Consider the following 18,391-nt stretch of genomic DNA (forward strand, 5'->3'; position numbering starts at 1 on the left):
CCCCCCCCCCCCCCCCCCCCCTACACACATCAAGAAAATTATAAACGAAACCCAATGAAACAAAAAAAAAACAAATCGAAGGGGAGAGAGAGGAAGGGGCATATCTTCCAATCTTCCAATCTTCCAATCGAGCGGCACTCTCTAAGCAGATCAGATTAGGGATCCATCAATGGAACAGAAAACTATTAGGCGGCTAAGAAGATTCGTGGTGTGGAAATGATCCCCCAGATGCAGATGAAACGATGGGCACCATCGATTTTATGTCTCGTTTTTTGGAAAGAAAGAAGAAAGTTTTCTTGGATATCGGTATCCAATTTATTAAGTAAGTGTGGGACATTAAATGATTGGAGCTTAACAGACTGGAATATAAATTAAAGACTTCCTTCCACGGGGAGTTAGTAAAAAATTTAACCAAATTCTCAGAACTAGAGAATTCCAGAATGAGTGCATTCCACGTTCTTTCCCAGACTCTCTGGGCTATGATTCCTTCCCAGGCTCAAGGATGCCCGGCAACAAATTAGTTCCAAAGGATAAGAAAATATTATGACGATCATGAATGGCATTTACAGCCCCTGCCCCTGCCCCTGCCCCTGCCCATGCCCATGCCACTGGCGACTCTTGTGAGAAACACAAAAATATCTCACGCTGTAAATGCACCCAAAAAAACACACACAGAGAGGAGGGGGAGAACCCTGGAGAGTATCGATAAAAATTGATTGCATATTTACAGTAATCCCGAAAAGGTCTCTGGGGCAATTCCGAGAAGCCGAATCTTTGATGCCGCACCGAAGCCAGGTCCAGCAGACTGGACCCAAGATTGGGCACATCATTCGGATGAATGTGTCGTCAGGGTACTTGTTTGCAATCAACACATCACTTCCCACACTTGAAGGATCAGGACACACTGTCAACGGGCAGCGGCAAGCCATGGAATATCCTTTGATATCGGCACACCCACCCACGCGCAGGGAGAACCATACATAACTCCGCCCTAATCACTTGACATTTGTACTCATTTCGGTAATCTGTGGCACCAGCACNCTGCCACAGGAAGTTATTGTCAGCAAAAATGATTACATGCTGACAAAACCAGAAGTGTCCGTGGTGGTCCCTGGTCGGCTGTCTGGTCTGGCAGCTTCTTGGAAAACGAACGAGCCGAGCGGATGGCGGGGGCTCGCAAAGAAAACAACATTCAATGCAAGTGACCGACCGGGCTAGCTCTGCGGCTATGAATGTTCGTTCGTTCCCGGGAAGCAGCCTGTCAGTGTCCGATCCTATTTCAAATGGCTCAACTCAATGACTTCCACGAATTTTGCAAGCTATCGATGCCGCACCCGATGGGCTGCGATGCGATGGCCAGTGCCAGGCACCACTTGGGTGTCACACGCAGCGCAACACAGCGGGCTGCCCAGACATCCTACGCCCTACGCCCCACACCCTACGCTCTCCATCCGAAACAGTATCAGTCTCACAAATATGCCCAATTTGTTTGTTTGCTCAGCTTCTCCCACACACACTTCGACTTCGATGCACTTTTTGAATGCGCCGCCCAACCAATGCAATCTCATTATTATTATGCCCGGGACACTTGAGATCTGTTTGGGATGTGGAATCTGGCAAGGGGAATTGTCTATTGCTCTGGCTGTGGGAATGCACTTTCGGTGAGTTCCCATTATACGAAAAAGTTTGAGTTATAATTGGGGAAAATGAGTGCAACCAAAGAAGCTTCGAAAACGCGTACAGTTTGCATGAAAATTGCAGCTTAAAGTGCACAAAACTTGAGCACAAGTCTTCAAAGTATTTAGATCCTGCCTTATAATAGTTCCACGCTGCATAATCCTAAAGTTTTGTGTAGAGCAACTGCCAACTTCCTATCCTATCGTATCCCACTGCCCATATCCATTGTCTGCTTCAGGTAGATGCTAGATGCTCAATGGAGTTCTTGGAGGTGTGATGAGGTAAATTTCCAATAATCTCCAATCAAGAGTCTTGCCACACCCCCCCACACCTCACACCCCACAAGCAACCAAACAGACGGCTGTAAATTGGTTTCGCACCCACAGCCAGCGCCAGGCTCCGGGGGCCCTGGGCCTGGAAGCGTCGCCAGCTTCAACTTTGTTGTCCAACTCTTTCTCACATTCTCGGGGCTCAGGGGTCTGTCTGTCTTTCCTCCTGTGCCCCCTCATGTTTGCTCAGCTTTTGAAGTTGCAGCGACAACATCATCACCATCAACAGCACCCAACCACTACCAGTGTCCGTTTGTCCGTTGTCCCCTGTCCCCTGTCCGCTATGCCCCGTCCGTTGTCCATTTGTCCGCTGGAGCATTGTGCATTGTTGTTATGTTAAGTGCGGCTCAGAGCCATGGATGGGCTGGAACCGTGCTCTGAGTCTGAGTCTCTGTTTGAGTCCAAGTCTGGGGGCTCTCTGCATTTGAATATGAAAAACCGCCGTCGTCGTTTTCGTCGTTGTTGCTGTCGTCGCTCATCGCCCGTGTGGAATGTGTGGAATGCAGTTGGTTCCCTTCATGCCCTTTTGTTATCAGCTGCGTCGCCCTCATGTGTCTAGGTCTAATGCTGATGCCGCTGCTGCTGCAGTTGGCCCTGCATTAGGGAGTGCCAGTCGCGGGGTCTCTGGCCAATCTGCAGCATCTGCATACAATGAGCCAGACAAAGGCATTGCTAATTTTTGCCAAATACGGTTGCAAATACCACAGCAAACCATCATCAGCTGGCAGCAGTCTCCGCTGCAACAGTCCCTCCTGCCACAGTCCAACGGTCATTTTCATGCAAGAACGCGGAAGAATGACTCAAGAACTGTGCAATAATTCGAAAATAAATGCAGAGGAAAGCAAAAAAAAAAGCAAGAAGCAGGCATAGAAAGAAGAGGTAACGAATGGAAGAATACACTTCCTTGGTGGTGGGATAAATAAGTAAACTTTGGGCAAGAGCTGGAGAATATTTTGGGTACTATTAGCGCTGATGTTTGCAAGAAGACTGGGTATAAAAAATATAGATAAGGGTTGCAGCCTTGTGTATAAGTTAAATATAATTAATTTCCATATTTTTAGTATCATTCCACAACCCCCCACACACAGCGCATGTACCCCGCTTATGGTGAGTGTGCATGGAAATTGCTCTGCAGAAGCAATGCCAACTTAGACGGATGTATACATGCATACATACATATGTATGTATACATGTACATAGCAACATTGCTGTTTGCTGTTGCTGTTGCTGTTGCTATAGCTGTATCGTTTTGGTCTAGACCTGTTCTACCACTCTGGAAGGTTGTCTGCCACTGGCGCTGTTGTTGTTGCTGCTGTTGCCAGGAGCTGGACTGCTGCTGCCACCTTGGACCAGCTGAGGCACTGAGACGACTATCAATCAAAACATCAACAGCAGCACAACAGAGGCGCAGGCAGAGTCATGGGGGGATACTCTCTGCAACTGTCTGTATCCCCACACACTCATACACTGACACTCGGACAACACACATCTGTGTGTGATCTAACTGTCTGTGACAAATTTTATTTCTGTAGCGGATCTGTCTGTGCGCCGCTGTCCCCTCCCTCCCCGCTGCCAGCCTGCCTTTCCCTGGGCATCCATCCACCCCATACGAAAATCTAATGTCACTTCGCAGCATATTTAAAAGCACATAAAGATGTTTTAGACGAAAATAAAAATCGAAACTTCTCTGTCGCTGTCGCTGTCGCTGACCGACGATGCCAAAATGCTTACACATCTCTTCTGGGTTTCCTTCAGACCAAAACATGCTCGAAAATAGCCCAGAGACAGAGACTGGCCAGACGACACAGCAACGCATCCCATAGAAATGTAAATATGTATGTATGTCTGTATGTACATAAGTATGTAATGTCGCAATGGTGGCGCTACGACAGCCAGGGCTGCACACGCGATCGCCTTGATCCTGTCAGTGCTCTTGCCACACACACATGGACACCTTTCCATTGCCTACTTCCAGGCGTTGTATGTGGCATACAACACGACATGACATTCAAATCGATTTCCAGTTGGCCTGTTTTCTGCAGCCCTGTGACGCGCTTCGTCTGCCTGTCCATCTCTTTTGCACTGTCTGGCGCAAGAACACACACACACACGCACGCACACAAATTAGACAGCGTCAACGTCTCTCTAGCTTTGGCAATGCTTCTTTCCTGCCGCAGCTTTCTTTGAGTAATGGACAAACTTGAAGAGTTGAAGGAGGGAATAAAGCATAAGAGACACCCCTGAAGATCCATTCAGCTACACATTTGATACAGTTTTTGCACCGATAGCTGCTATGTAAACTAACACAAATCTTATATTCGGATTTAGGCTATTTAAGATCCACGTGTGGCAATATTTTGTGCAAATATTTTCAATGCTCTCTAAACATTCCAAACCATAATGTGTAAAGCTGCTCACGTTTGTGAAAATCATAATACCCTCTGCAACAAACGGTACAAAATGCGACTGAGTGAGAGCGTAGAAGAAAGAGCGTATAACAAAGACAGTGAAAATAAGAGAGCGAGAGAGAAAAGTGTAGCGCCGCGTACCCTACCGCACTGCGACGGGACGACATGGCTTGGTGGACTGGGTGGTGGGCCAAAGCCATTTATACATCCATACAAAAATACAAATACAAACACACAGGCACACATAACAGATCATTCCTAAATTCAAATTCGGATTCACTTGCAATAGCAACATTTTTTCAGCATCTAAAAGTAGCGGAAAAAGAAACCCAAAAGAAAAAGCAAAAGGCAAACGCAAAGGCGGAAAAGAAAGCAAAAGAAATGAACAAGCAGCGACGCAGCGGAGAGCAGAGCAGCGTAGAATCAAAGGAGAATCCTACAAAGCAAACAAATGTTCGCTCGCGCGATCTGTCCCTCTCTTTCACTTGCATTTAAAGTTATACAGGGGCGCTTTGTGCGTACTCCCCCCGGCCACAAAATGCAACACGTTTCATCCCCGCACCCGAGTGCCGCTGATGCTTTCTTTTTGTTTTTCGCTGGCGGCGGGGAGCATCGTCTGGGAATGCCTAGTGCCCGACGCTGCTTGGCCCCAGGAATGCAACCGAAGTTTGTGGCACACACACACACACACACAGACAGAGGCAGAGGCAGAGAGACAAAGACTGAGAGACAAACATTCTGTTGTGGCACATATGCATTCCATATCCATCCATTTCCATATAGGGCGGAAGAACCAACCCCATGCCATCGATGCTTCCCCCCCCCCAATCATTACAACTCAATCATCGTTCGAAAATAGCAAACACAACAAAAAAAACTCTCTTAAGATTTCCCATCCATTTCCGTTATTTTTGGAAACCATTGGGGGGAACTGCTGCGGGGGTGGATCTTCGATCCCCAACGACGCCAAAGATATTTCAGTGTGATTTAGGAACAGTCGAAGGGGCATCAGAGAGGTGGAAAATCAAGCGGGAAGATGTTCTATTTTGGGATTACCGGAACTGAAACTGAAACGGAAAAATCTCCCCTCGAATACTTCCACATTGGGGTTAAATAAAATATGTTGCTTTAGTGTTTTAACCTAATTTTCTATATTTTATTTGAAGCTATTGAGATGCGATGGGTTAGAGAAAGATCAAAGCTGGAAAAAGTTGAGCTTGAAGAGAGTTTGGATAGCTCTGCAATGAGCCCAAAAGTGCTCTCAATGCTAGAACATTGCCCCAAAAAAAATCTGGTAGCTTAAAGCTTAAATTAAAAACATTTTGCCATTCCATTAAGGTATTATATTTCGCAGCCGAAAATCTCAGTTCAGTTCCCAGCAGAGGACTTCGGTTTGCCTTTGCCATTTACCCTGGTTGATCTTTACCGATTTGGCTGCCGATCAAGCATCACGCTGTTTTTGGTACGTAATTGGGTGTCCTGCTAAAAAAGTCATAATCACCTGTCCATCCCATATCAGAGCAAACCCGTACAGACACCTTGGGAACGGACACACGAAATTCAAAAAGCCGTAAAGCGATTTTTATGCACCAATGACATCGAACAGCGTTCAAGTGCAACGAAAGGCGAAGAGAGAGAGAGAGAGAAAAAACAGAACCGAAAGACCAAAGACAAATTCCTGCGTTTTTCCAGGAATTCACTCAATAAACTCAAACAAAACCCAAACATTTAACAAACGAGCAGAGAGACGAAGGCAGAGGCAGAACGAACAAACGAACGAACGAACGAAAGAAGATGCTGACCTGACCAAGACGGTAGATGGGGCCACAAATTGAATGGAAAGGGAGTGGATGGGGGATGTGGAATGGGGAATGGGGAGGCACAAGACGAAGACGAAGACGAAGACGATGCGAAGCGCTGAGCAAAACACAAAATAAACCAAAAAGCAGGCAAGGAATTTCAAACAAGAACACCATCAAGTTGAGGCTGCTGCTGGCCGCGACTGCTGCCCTTGTTGCACTTCTCGCTGTAGTTGGAGCTGTGAATGTGAAGTGGAAGTGCTGGAAGTGGAGCGCAAGCAGGCGCAGCTATGCGCTGCCAAAAAGCTGCCATTGATGGATACAACAATAATTTGTATCGAAATTTAGGTAACAAAATGCAAAATTGAGAGTACCGTGCCACAGGTAGAGTATCGACGGGAGCTGCACTTGGACTTGCAGTTGGAGGAGTGGGCGAACAGTCGGTAGTTGGTTGGGAGACGACAGCGCTGGCTGTCTGGCTGCATTCCAAGTCACACAGAAACCAAGTAGAAGCAGCAGCAGCAGCAGCAGCAGCAGCAGCCAAAACCTAATCCGACTCCAAATGGGCTGCGATGCGACGAGGAGTTGTCCAGCATCTTCTTCCATGGCGCTGCCTGGCTGCCTGCCTGCCTGCCTGCTGCTGGTGCGGTACTTTTGCCGGTCGACTCCTCTAAAAACTCCTCTAAAAATTATTTATTAACATGGTAGAAATTCGCAAACAGGTTAAAACGACCAATCAAAGCAACAACAGCAACAACAACAAAAGCGGCGACGGCGGCGGCGGCGGCGGCAGCCAAAGAGCGACCCAAAGTGCAGATAATATTAAAAGGCAGTCAGGCAGTGAGGCAGAGGCAAGGCAGCCCCAAGTTGCATGGACTGTGGAGGCCGAGTGGCAGCAGCAGCAGCAGCAGCAGCAGCAACTGCGGGGCAGGGGCGGGGGTGGCGGAGCTTGGGCCCCCGACTGCCAGACACATTTCGAAAAGGGCCAACACGAAATTCCATGAGAGTCGTTGACTCGCTTTTGGCTGGTTACTTTTCTTGGGAAAGTTTTTCGTTGAAAGTTGGGGGAATTCAGTAACTGAATTTTTTGCCTGTTCGATAAGGTGGCGCATAAACCAGGTAGGTGGCAAAGTGATTAGTAATTAATGGATAAGGACTTACTTGGTGAGCCTTGAGGGTCCTTGCTTTAGGGATCGCTGTTTGCCAGATCCAATCAAGCTTGAAAATATTTGATAAATGTTTTTAATGGCATTATCAATTTCTGCGCGTGGAATTTTTGTTGAAATTCCTTTTTCCTGGTAGCGCGCGGCAGTTATTCCATATAAATAAAATGCAACATTCCCCGACTGCCGAAAAGCAACAAAAAGAAGTAACCACGAGTCAGTGGAACTTGACAAGCGGAATGTGTGTGGAATGTTTGAGGACGAAACCCACGAACCTCGCCCTTCTATAGAAACCCAAAACTTAAGCCCGGCTTTTATTTATAGCGCTGCCTGTGCAGACGGGGGTGCAGCATATTCTTGGTATAGTGTGGAGCAAAGATAAGATGAAAAGGTAGGCGCCAAGGCGTCCATCCGAGGCAAATTCCTTTCTAAGTAAATAAAGGCCTGCTTCAAATCAAACTGCGCGCCATGTGTCGATAACATTCTCAGATAAATCGAGTGTTAGCGCCCTCTTGCTTCAAAAAGCAGCAACTGTCACAGTGCACTTTAACTTCAACAGATGGCGCTCACTGCTTACGTTTTCCGTTACAGAATTAAATAAAATGTACACAAACAGCAGCCAGCGGTCACCATGCTGATAGTGGAAATTACTAACATTACGTTGTGCTATCTATTATAATGATGTTTGCACAGGGCGCGTAATCAGTGCAGATTGCAGGTCAATACTAATATGACACCAGCGACAGCCGTGATAAGCGGGAGATCAACCCAGTGGGGGCCACAAAATGAACAAAACGAAAGCCACTGTCACACAGAGGCAGCATTTGAAATGTTTTGCAGCTGCTTTTGCCAGCTACTAGCTGATAAGCGCAACTCGCATGGAAGCGGGCGGCGGAACGGAACGGATCGGATTGACTTTCAGTCATTGAAAGTGATATACAAAACAAAAACAGCCATCAACTCACGTAGTACGCCGGCAGATTTCATTCGCAAACGAGCGTCCAGCCAGAGCGGAGATGCGCAGCCTGAATCGCTTTCGTCTCATCACCTTCGACGTGACCAACACGTTGCTGCAGTTTCGCACGAGTCCCGGCAAGCAGTACGGCGAGATTGGAGCACTGTTCGGCGCACGCTGTGATAACAATGAGCTGGCCAAGAATTTCAAGGCCAACTGGTGCGTGCACGCAGGCAGCTTCTGGTTTCAAGTAATGATACATCCTCCCCTTGCAGGTACAAAATGAATCGGGATTATCCAAACTTTGGACGGGACACAAAACCTCAGCTGGAGTGGCAGCAATGGTGGCGTCAGCTGATAGCAGGTGAGCGTGTGTGTCTGTGTGTCGAGTGTTTTGTTTGATAGACCAGCAAACAGCTTGTTCCAAAGTGCAATCTCTACTAATAATCATCATCATTGGTTGACCGATAGGCACCTTCTCGGAGAGTGGAGCTGCCATCCCAGACGAGAAGCTGACGAACTTCTCCAACCATTTGCTGGAGCTGTACAAGACTTCCATTTGCTGGCAGCCCTGCAATGGCAGCGTGGAGCTGCTGCAGCAGCTGCGCAAAGAGCTCAAGCCCGACAAATGCAAGCTGGGGGTCATAGCAAACTTTGATCCCCGTTTGCCGGCGCTGCTGCAGAACACTAAGCTGGACCAGTACTTGGACTTTGCGCTCACCTCGTACGAGGCGCAGGCGGAGAAGCCGGGCCCAGTGATATTTCAGCGCGCCATGGAGGCCTCGGGCCTGCAGAACCTCAAGCCCGAGGAGTGCCTGCATGTGGGCGATGGCCCGACGACAGATTATCTAGCAGCCAAGGAGGTGGGCTGGCATGCGGCGCTGGTGCACGAGAAGAGCTACTCGTACTTGGTGAAGAAGTACGGCGAGGATATCGATCGGGATCACGTCTTTCCGAGCCTGTACGACTTCCACAAAAAGATCTCAGACGGTGCTGTGGTCTGGTGATTGCTTTGCCGTGTATTTTCTCTCTTATGCCAAAACTATTTCAACGTTTCCTCCTTCCCATCCTGCTGCTCGACGACTGGCGGGGCTTGCGCCATGAACAAATCGCCGTAGGGATTGTGAGGCTTTTGGCTCTCGCGATCGTACGTGGGGCCAATGGCCCACAGCGACTCCAGATCATACTCCTCCCTGGCCCTTGGCGAAAATATATGCAATGCAATGTTGCCTGAAAAAGATACGGAAAAAGTTTAGCTTGGGCACAGCTTGGGGGAATATTTCGCTGCCGAGACCCACCCAAATCCATGGCCATCCAGTCGCGACTCTTGTCGCCCTCGATGCGGGGCAGAATGTCACCTTTGGTGCGCTTAATCTTGAACATGCGACGCACAAACTCCGCCGTGGATATCATGTGGCGATAGCTGCGGCCGCTGCACACCACCAGATGGTCCACATACTTGAGATCTTCGGGCACGTAGCACACGAATATATCATCCACATTCTCTTTGCGCAGCAGCTCCACCAAGTCCTCGACATCGAAGACGCCGCGAATGCCTCCTGTGCAGGGAAATTTTCTATCATTTTTAATCTCTGTAAAAGCCAGCAACTTACGCTTCAGATTCAAGCCATAGTACTGGTCCAGAGCCTCGTCCGACTCATCTGGCAATTGCTGTTCCTGGTGGCGTGCCTCTTCCACATCGAAAATCTCGGGCGCCTCATCGTCGCGGAAAACTTTATATTTGTTTTGCACGCCGCCGACAAGTGTCTGGAAGGGATTCCTATTAACCTGCGCCTCCTTTTCTTTGGGCTGCTCCGTTGGGGGTTTGGAGAACTCGTGGTGGAAACATCTTAAAACGGGCACGCTTAGGCGTTTATCGTGAATTAAACGAAACACGCGAGAGATCAACATGTTTTATTTATTGAATAACAATATCACTGCATCATCGATATATTGAAAATACTGAAAATGTCTTAACTGGTGTGACCAGCAACAATGACGTAACATTAGGTTGCTGAAACTCTTTTTTACAAGCACTCAAACAAACGAGAGTATTTCATATTGACAATTGTTGTATAAAATTGATACATTACTCGGTTAAAATTATAAGTGCAGTGCTGAGAGTTCTAACTAACTTTTCATTTCAAGTCGAATATCAAAATCAAGGAATAGAATTTCCGTTCAACGCAAAGTAACGTTTCGCTTTTTTCATCAGTATGTTTACGGTATATTTTGAAAGTGAGCACGTATATTTCGGTATATTACTGACTGCCAGACGTGTATATTTAATTGATTAAGCCGCGGTCACACTGCTAGTCACAACGCCGCCTGGACTCCAAATTAAAAGTAAAATTAAAACGCAGGAAACAAAACAACAAACAGTGCACAATGAGTGAGCAGAAAACAAGTGGGTCGCCGTCCCCAACAAGCACAAAGGATAACGCGGCCGCCAGGCAAAAGATTGAAACGGAATATAACAATAAAAAGACTGGATCGGGCTGGCATCGCTTCTACAAGGTAAAAACAACAACAACACATCCAATGACAGGCACTGGCTACTGCTGTTGCTGTTGCAGCCAGAATAATTGCACACTGGCAGAAAGAGTGAAGAAAAGCAATGCGTTTGGCAACACCTGGAAGGAATATGCACGTAGCAGTGGTGGCGGCCAGGCAGGAGTCGCAAGCGTGTACACACAAAGTGTTCCTTTTCGATTCGATTTCCACGAAAATGTGATGAGTGCGCAAAAGGCTTCTGCAGATGCCTCCACCACCAACACATGCATATTCTAAATGGGAGAACGTACGTGTTTGTGTGTGTGTGTGTAGGCACGCCGCCGCTGGCCCCACTGTTGTCATGTGAGCGTGAATGTGTTTGTGCGAGTGTGCCAGTGTTGGTAGCTGTTGCTCCGTCTTTGGTTATAAGTGGTCTCCAGCCTGGCTCAAACAGCATTTGACCAAAAAAAAAGAAACAGAATACAGTGTACAAACAGATTCACACACACACACATGCATGTGCCAACGTACATACACAGCAACAGTGACAGCTCCGCTCACCTGCTGCACTCTTTGCTTTGCATTTGGCTGCAGCTCAAACAACAGTACTTTTGTGGTGTGTGTGTTTGTGTGTTTTAGAGAGTGTGTGTTTGCATATTTATGCTGTTTCTGGTGTTTCTCTCTTTTTGAGAGATGCTGTTCCCAGTGCTCCCCAATCTTTGCACCTCTGTTTTGCCACCCCTCGCAACATTTATGATTAGCCGAATTCGCGTCGTCTTTTATTTTGCTTGATTGTTATTGATAGGCCTCTTCCCCCTAGAATATTGGGGGTTTGTTTCCTCGAATTTTGGGGCCCCATAACTGAAAGGCGGGTTTTCCAGGAAAACAGTTTTTGCATTTTGCTTTGTTTTGATTGCCGGACTTTTGTTGATATAGGAGTTAAGTGCTGTGCCGGGAGGGAGGAAGGAGGATACTTTGACAAGCTTATTTTTATCGCAACGCATCAGGGTGGAGCGAGAGACGGAGGGTCGACACTAGCTTCTTTTCACTTGGGAACTATTCCAATACACACTCGCGAACACACATATGGCCGCACACTCCATCCAGTCACACACACATTCGCACGCATCTCTCGCCAAGGGGCACAAAGGGCATGCGTCTGGTTTTGAGTCGTTCTTTGGGTTTCTTTCTGGTTGCTCTTCCTGCTCCTCTCTGCTACTGCTTCTTCTGCTTCTTGTTCATTGCTGGCAGTTCTGCTTTATAGCCAGTTCCGGCGAAATGTGTCTTCAGCTGCTGCCCCTGCTTGGAAGCGGCTCTACTCTGCCATGGCCAGACCAGGCACTCACTTGAATTGGGATTTCACGGAATTCAGCTTCGCAGTTAGGAAGAGGATGCCTCGTGTCGGTGTGTGCATGCGTGTGTGTGTGTGTCACTGTCTGTAACTTCTTTTGTGGCTTCGCCATGGCATCCTTGTGTGCCCAGCCGAGGATAATCTAAATTTCAACTAACTGAAAGGAGTCTCCGTCACCCCTGCACCAGCACGATTACAAATACAAATACAAACACAAACAACAACAATTATGTATCGCAAAACAAATTGTTTTTCGTTTGAACATGGCATCTCCGCGGATGAAATTTCTATTGAAATCTCCCAGAAAATATAACAACAAAAAATGACGCATTCATCTTTTTGTTATGCTTTTTTGCGCATTTGGCGTATAATCATTTCCATTGAACGCACTCCACTCCCGTTATGTCCCTCTCTCTCTTCCTCTCTTCTTCTATGCTTTGAGATGTATCCCCATCCCCATACAGTTATCAGCTTACACCTTGCCAGGCTTTGCATCCACTCATCCATTCCCTCCTTCCATTATGACAACCGCCGCCAAGTGTGACGAGTGGGGCATGGTGAGGGTGCTGGTGCTGGTGGACGGGGGCGTGTTGCAATTATGCTCTGCATGCATGCAACGCTTTTTGTTTTGTTTTGCTTGGCTTTTCTTTCGAGAAATACAATTCTTTGCACGCTTTGGAAATTCAAGACCCCATGTAGTACGCCTCTCTCCCCTGTTGGTATTTCTCAATTCTCCTCGCGTGTTTGTGTGTGTGTGTCGATGTGTGTTTATAGCTGTAAACGGTAGAAGGGTCACCTGGATAATCAAGAAGCATAAAATAACTGTTGCTGCTGGCCACAGAAAATAGCCAATCAAAATATGGTTAGAGCTGACGATATCTAACGGATGTATTGAATAATCGAGTGTAGGATATTAGAGATTCCGAGAGAGAGATTCCAGCCATTCTCTCAGTTTAAAATACATCGGTCGTAAATGTATTCTCTACAATTATTTAGCCATATATAATTGACATGGAAATGCACTTTCCACAGATTCGACTCACGTGACACGTGATAAATCCGTACATCTATTCATAATAAAAGTGATACAAAATCATGTATGAATAATTTTGAGAATAATTTCTTTCCAGCGGGACTCGTAATTATTGTGATAATCAGAAATCCCCATTGGGCCCCATTTTTTAGTTGTTCCTGTAATAATTCATTGGAAATATTCTGCTTATCGGACATTGCTCCGTTTCGTGGCTCAGCTGATTGCGTAAGTGGGTCCAAAAATGTGTTTCATAAGAGGAACTGCTATCAATGGGAGGGATCCCTGCGAATCAGCTCCCTCCCTCGGCTGATTCACACCCCCACCACAGTGTGACACAATGGACAATTAAAAACGGCTTTTTGGCGAACTGCAATCATCGGGAGTGTGGAGCGAGGGGGCAGGGGCAACCATTCAACGAATTACTCATACAAAAAGCGCAGATATTTGATGGAGTATGTGCGCGGCGGATTACGCGTATCTGGCATGCCCAAGCCATCACAATTCTTACATGCCATAAGCATGGCTTGAGATGCACTTGTCACCGCATGGTTTGGCGCCATTGACCCTGTTTGACGGTGCTGCTGAATGCTGAATGGTTCGATTCGCTTACAGCTGTGCCAGCATTTATACACACACACACAGACACACGCATACATTCGGCTGATAAAGCCGGTCCCAAGCACCCAAACCGGCCAAAGATAATGCCATTAACAACAGTCAGGGGGCAGCCATCGTTTGCTGGGCTAATTAGTCATGGCCGGTTTGTCAGCTGAATGGGTCGTGTTGGTGCCTCTCTCTCTCTCTCTCTCTGCCTCTCTCTATCTATTTGTCTGTTTGGGTGTTATGGGTGCAGGGTTAGGCCTGCCTCTAGGCCCACTGCATGGCTATAAATGCGAGCAACTTGTGCCTGACGCTGTGCGGATGGGTCAGTTGGCATGGGGCAACCCCCCAAACATAATACAAGATATTGGGTTTCTGTTGCAACCGACATGAAACATTATATGTAGAATTTTGTAGAATATTTGAAATCAGCTCAAAGAATGTGATGAGTCGTTGAATATTCTTTGATTTATTGAATTATATTATTGCCACCGATTCGTGATTACTTGACGTTTGCCAAATTTGTTTTCTTTTGCCAGACATTTTAGCATGAAAGAAAGCTCAGATGCCTCGGCTATCTATCGTGCTAATGGCCACGACACATTTGTTTATTGCTTCCGACTAAACACATCAATGCTAATCGTTAAATTTTTGAAATTCCAGGAAATCTCTGAGAAATGCGATCGCGGGGCTAAAGAGCAACAGTTCAGTACGCTGGAATCGGAGCGTTCACAGAATCGTGGCCTGAATCGCTATAGGGATGTGAATCCCTACGATCACTCGAGGATTGTCCTGAAGCGCGGCAGCGTGGATTACATCAATGCCAATCTGGTGAAGGTAAGTGCAGGCACTTCCACTCCACTCAAACGAAGTTTTAAGAGCGATTTTCTTTTGTTAGCTGGAGCGTGCCGATCGTCAGTACATACTGACCCAGGGACCCTTGGAGGATACTGTCGGCCACTTCTGGCTGATGGTCTGGGAGCAAAAATCGAGCGCCATTCTCATGCTCAACAAGTTGATGGAGAAAAAGCAAATCAAATGCCATCTGTACTGGCCCAATCAGCTCGGAGCGGATAAGGCCTTGAAGCTGCCCAATGTGCAGCTCACCGTGGAGCTTGTGCGCTGTGAGACGTACCAGAACTTTGTGCGGCGGTGGTTCAAGTGAGTGAAAGCCCATCGATCACCTAGTGCAAATCAATGAACAACTCCCTCCCCCACAGATTAACCGATCTCGAAACCCAAAAGAGCCGCGAGGTGATGCAGTTCCACTACATCACATGGCCAGATTTTGGCATTCCCAGTTCGCCAGATGCATTCCTGAAATTCTTGCAGCAAGTACGTGACTCTGGCTGCCTCAGCAACGATGTCGGTCCGGCCGTGGTGCACTGCAGCGCCGGCATTGGCCGCTCGGGCACTTTCTGCCTGGTCGACTGCTGCCTTGTGCTCGTAGACAAGCTCGGCGAGTGCAATGTGTCGCAGGTGCTGTGCGAGCTGCGCAGCTATCGCATGGGACTCATACAGACATCCGACCAGTTGGACTTTTCCTATCAGGCCATCATCGAGGGCATCAAGAAGCTGAACGATCCCGTATGTATGCGCTCTCAGCGGCAGGCGTGCGGTAGCTGGACGTGGATCCACTGCCAAGCGCCGCCGTTTACAGTGGAGTTTCTTTCGCTGTGCCTTGGCGTTGGACTAATCCAATAATTTCCCTCTCTCTCTGCAGACCTTTCTCGACGCTAAGGAACCAATCATTGGCAATGAGACAGATACACATGCACAGGATGAAGTGCCGCCACCGTTGCCGCCTCGCACACATTCGCTGAACTTGCCACTGGCCCCCAATGCGGGCGGAGTGCTCTCGCTGAATATGCGTGCCGCCCAGTCCAATGGCGAGGAGGTGTCTGCTGAAAATATTGGCGACAAGCCCTCGGTGCTGAGCAGCAAGGATGCTCTGAATAATTTCATCAACCAGCACGAGATCATTAACGCTGAGGTGGCCGACAGTCTGCGTCCCTTGCCGCCCTTGCCGACGAGGCCTCTGAGGTCGTTTCAGGAGTCGGACAGCGATGAGGATCTGGATGATGATGACGATGATGACGAAGACGATTATGATGATGAGGAGAACGACGAAGATTTTGAAGCGGATTATGAGAACATTAAATTGCCCGATGTGGAGCCCGTCAATGGCAGTGTATCGACGACGACGCCCCAAGATGATGATGTGAATGCCAACAGTGAGAAGCCAGCTCCAGCCGAACAGCACAAGGCCAATGGCATTGACACAGTGGGTCAGTCGCAGACGCAGACACCAGCGAGGTAATACAGTTGATGATGTGAACCACTGTGTGGACATTTTTGTAACCTTTTCATTTCCCATTTGTAGTCCCGAGAACGAGCTGAAGCGACGAAAACGCAACGAACAGCAAGCACAGCTGCAGAAGCAAATCAACAATATGAAACGGAAGCTGCGGGAGAGCGAGGATGGGCAGAAGGCGTCAAAAAAAGGAAGGTCATTACTCACATATATTGCGGCTGGTGTTGTGGTGGGCGTGATCTGCGCCTACGCATACACGAAGCTAGGTTAAGTGTCCCCGCCCCCCACAACCCCCACCTACCTACCCATTAAGTAGACGTAGACCTAGCCATTGAGTAGGCACATTAGTAGCAATAGCAGTATGACGCCCATTGCCGCGGGACACCGATCCTCCCCAGCATTCGCGTCTCGGGCTAACATCTAATGTCAGCACGGATCAGATCGGAATCGGATCGGATTGGATCGCTTCGCCTCGCAACGCAATCAACGCGACGATTGGGTTGAATGAACGATACGACGACGATACACATGATGCATACATATAATATTAGGGAATTTTTTACGAGTATATTGAGAAAGATACTAAAACAAAAGAAGAAGCAGAGGCAAAATGCAAACAAAAACTAAGCGAAAATCGGGTAGAAATCACATCAAAAGTAGATTTTCCGCAATAGACTGACATTTTAGATCAAATTTATTTTCTACATTTTAATAATGGAAATATTTAATAACGAAAAAGAAAATCCGAAGAGAAAAAACCCAAACCCCCCAGTTCCCAGTTCCCCTGTGCACGAATTATCGTTTTCCACAACCTTCCAGTCCCCCCACAAACATGCAAATTCACATCCTTCGCTCGCTATGCAATAAAATTTTATAACATATACGGAGTACGTTATATCTATTATATTTACGCTCTACGTTCCAATCACACACACACACACACACACACTGAGACACACACGCCCCCACCCACGCGCTTCACTTGTTGTTGTACAGCAATTTCTTATAGCATACGAATTATGTATTTAATTATTTATGAAGAGATTTACGTGAAGGAGAACACGAAGAACACTTGTTGTAGTACCATGGCAAAAAAACAAAAACGAAATGCAGCAAATGTGCCAAAAAAAACAAACGAAAAAGAAAGAAAAGAGAAAACGAAAAAGAACCGAAAAAAAACTATGTGAAAGCCCCTTTATGACAATTTCAATTTACTTTGCTCCGGAATCCCTTCCTACATTTGAATTGTATTTTGTTTTTTTTTAACGATTTATCATAAAATGCACTCCACAAAAGAAAAGAAAGAACGAAGAATATGCAGCGCCATTGAAGCAATAATAAAAGTAATGCAAAATAGCACAAAAAACAACTACGAGTAAATCAGTATGATTATGATATATAATATATAAAGGAGAAACGGGAGAGACTATAAAATGGTTTCTCCCCACCCCATAGATTAAGTGTGTATGTACCGTAATAATAGAAGAGCCCAGAAGGCAAAGAGAGAACGAGAGGAGAGCGCATGCAAGAATACCATAAGAGTTATTTTTTATATATGTGTTAATCCACGATTTAACGGAAAATTCAACTAACCAGATGCTGCAGCAAGAGAGACAGACAGACATTAAAACATAAACGAACGAAAGAAAGAGTGCAATGGCAGAGGAAATAAAAGTGGAATGGAATGGAGTGGAGAGCAGAGGGATAACTTTTATAAACATATAAACTAAATAAACGAAAAATACATATTTATATAAAGTATATATTTAAAGAGTAACCCAACATGAACAATACCTATAGTAATGCCTAGTTAACTGAACAATTGGTTAAGTACACGCACACACACAAACACACAATGCCCCCCACTCACACCACACCACGCACACAACGAACCACAAACGTAAAATAAAATATATAATGCCTATATGAGAGATGAACGAACAGAGAGAAGTGAGAGAAAGTATTCAAATAAAGCTATATATGTTTAAGACACCAAGAACCAGAGCCTCTTCTATGCCCGCCAAGTGATTTTATTTACTACGATTCATAACAACTCGTTTTCATCTGTTTGATTTCAGACGCGATAACCACAGAAGCCACAAAGTGTGCAAGAAAAAGTAACAGCCCATCTCATGCACAGCCCATCAAGATCAGCACCAACACAAAGATACTAAATGAACATATCACTTGGCATAATATAATTGTAGATTTTATTGCACAAATAAAAGTAATTCTAAATTCTAGATAAATCATTTTGAGCGCAACGGTT

The 18,391-nt window shown here is 46.6% G+C and overlaps 3 protein-coding genes across 4 annotated transcripts; 2 read left to right on the plus strand and 1 right to left on the minus strand.

Moving 5' to 3' along the window:
* Positions 1-8,345: 8,345 nt before the first annotated feature.
* LOC117589061 (rhythmically expressed gene 2 protein) lies at positions 8,346-9,571 on the plus strand. The gene is made up of 3 exons (XM_034280692.1): positions 8,346-8,550; positions 8,607-8,695; positions 8,803-9,571. Exons 1-3 carry the CDS (start codon positions 8,393-8,395, stop codon positions 9,336-9,338), a joined length of 783 nt encoding a protein of 260 aa, XP_034136583.1. The 5' UTR covers positions 8,346-8,392; the 3' UTR covers positions 9,339-9,571.
* LOC117589063 lies at positions 9,326-10,271 on the minus strand. Its single transcript, XM_034280694.1, has 3 exons — positions 9,945-10,271; positions 9,630-9,890; positions 9,326-9,561 (listed from the first exon to the last, which is right to left on the minus strand). The coding sequence occupies exons 1-3, from the start codon at positions 10,240-10,242 to the stop codon at positions 9,374-9,376; spliced, it is 747 nt and encodes a 248-aa protein (XP_034136585.1). The 5' UTR covers positions 10,243-10,271; the 3' UTR covers positions 9,326-9,373.
* A 350-nt stretch (positions 10,272-10,621) lies between these two features.
* Positions 10,622-18,365, plus strand: LOC117589053 (tyrosine-protein phosphatase non-receptor type 61F). Of its 2 annotated transcripts, XM_034280683.1 has the most exons (7): positions 10,622-10,848; positions 14,472-14,645; positions 14,707-14,969; positions 15,029-15,395; positions 15,532-16,124; positions 16,192-16,317; positions 18,201-18,365. In XM_034280683.1, the coding sequence occupies exons 1-7, from the start codon at positions 10,720-10,722 to the stop codon at positions 18,241-18,243; spliced, it is 1,695 nt and encodes a 564-aa protein (XP_034136574.1). In that variant the 5' UTR covers positions 10,622-10,719; the 3' UTR covers positions 18,244-18,365. The 2 variants fall into 2 exon arrangements, with proteins under 2 accessions (XP_034136574.1, XP_034136573.1); XM_034280682.1 differs by lacking the exon at positions 18,201-18,365 and having other exon boundaries at positions 16,192-18,121.
* The last annotated feature ends 26 nt before the right edge of the window (positions 18,366-18,391 follow it).

The sequence above is a fragment of the Drosophila guanche genome, unplaced genomic scaffold (assembly GCF_900245975.1).
Source record: "Drosophila guanche unplaced genomic scaffold, DGUA_6, whole genome shotgun sequence".
NCBI lineage: Eukaryota > Metazoa > Arthropoda > Insecta > Diptera > Drosophilidae > Drosophila > Drosophila guanche.

Excerpts from the sequence above, each read along its gene's own strand:
- LOC117589053 (XM_034280682.1), top strand. The coding sequence starts at position 10,720 with ATGAGTGAGCAGAAAACAAGTGGGTCGCCGTCCCCAACAAGCACAAAG. Across the intron at positions 14,970-15,028 it reads TTTGTGCGGCGGTGGTTCAA|ATTAACCGATCTCGAAACCC; the intron begins GTGAGTGAAAGC and ends CCTCCCCCACAG. Across the intron at positions 15,396-15,531 it reads TCAAGAAGCTGAACGATCCC|ACCTTTCTCGACGCTAAGGA; the intron begins GTATGTATGCGC and ends CTCTCTCTGCAG.
- LOC117589061 (XM_034280692.1), top strand. The coding sequence starts at position 8,393 with ATGCGCAGCCTGAATCGCTTTCGTCTCATCACCTTCGACGTGACCAAC. Across the intron at positions 8,551-8,606 it reads AAGAATTTCAAGGCCAACTG|GTACAAAATGAATCGGGATT; the intron begins GTGCGTGCACGC and ends CTCCCCTTGCAG. Across the intron at positions 8,696-8,802 it reads GTGGCGTCAGCTGATAGCAG|GCACCTTCTCGGAGAGTGGA; the intron begins GTGAGCGTGTGT and ends GTTGACCGATAG.
- LOC117589063 (XM_034280694.1), bottom strand. The coding sequence starts at position 10,242 with ATGTTGATCTCTCGCGTGTTTCGTTTAATTCACGATAAACGCCTAAGC. Across the intron at positions 9,891-9,944 it reads CTATGGCTTGAATCTGAAGC|GAGGCATTCGCGGCGTCTTC; the intron begins GTAAGTTGCTGG and ends TTCCCTGCACAG. Across the intron at positions 9,562-9,629 it reads CTGGATGGCCATGGATTTGG|GCAACATTGCATTGCATATA; the intron begins GTGGGTCTCGGC and ends TATCTTTTTCAG.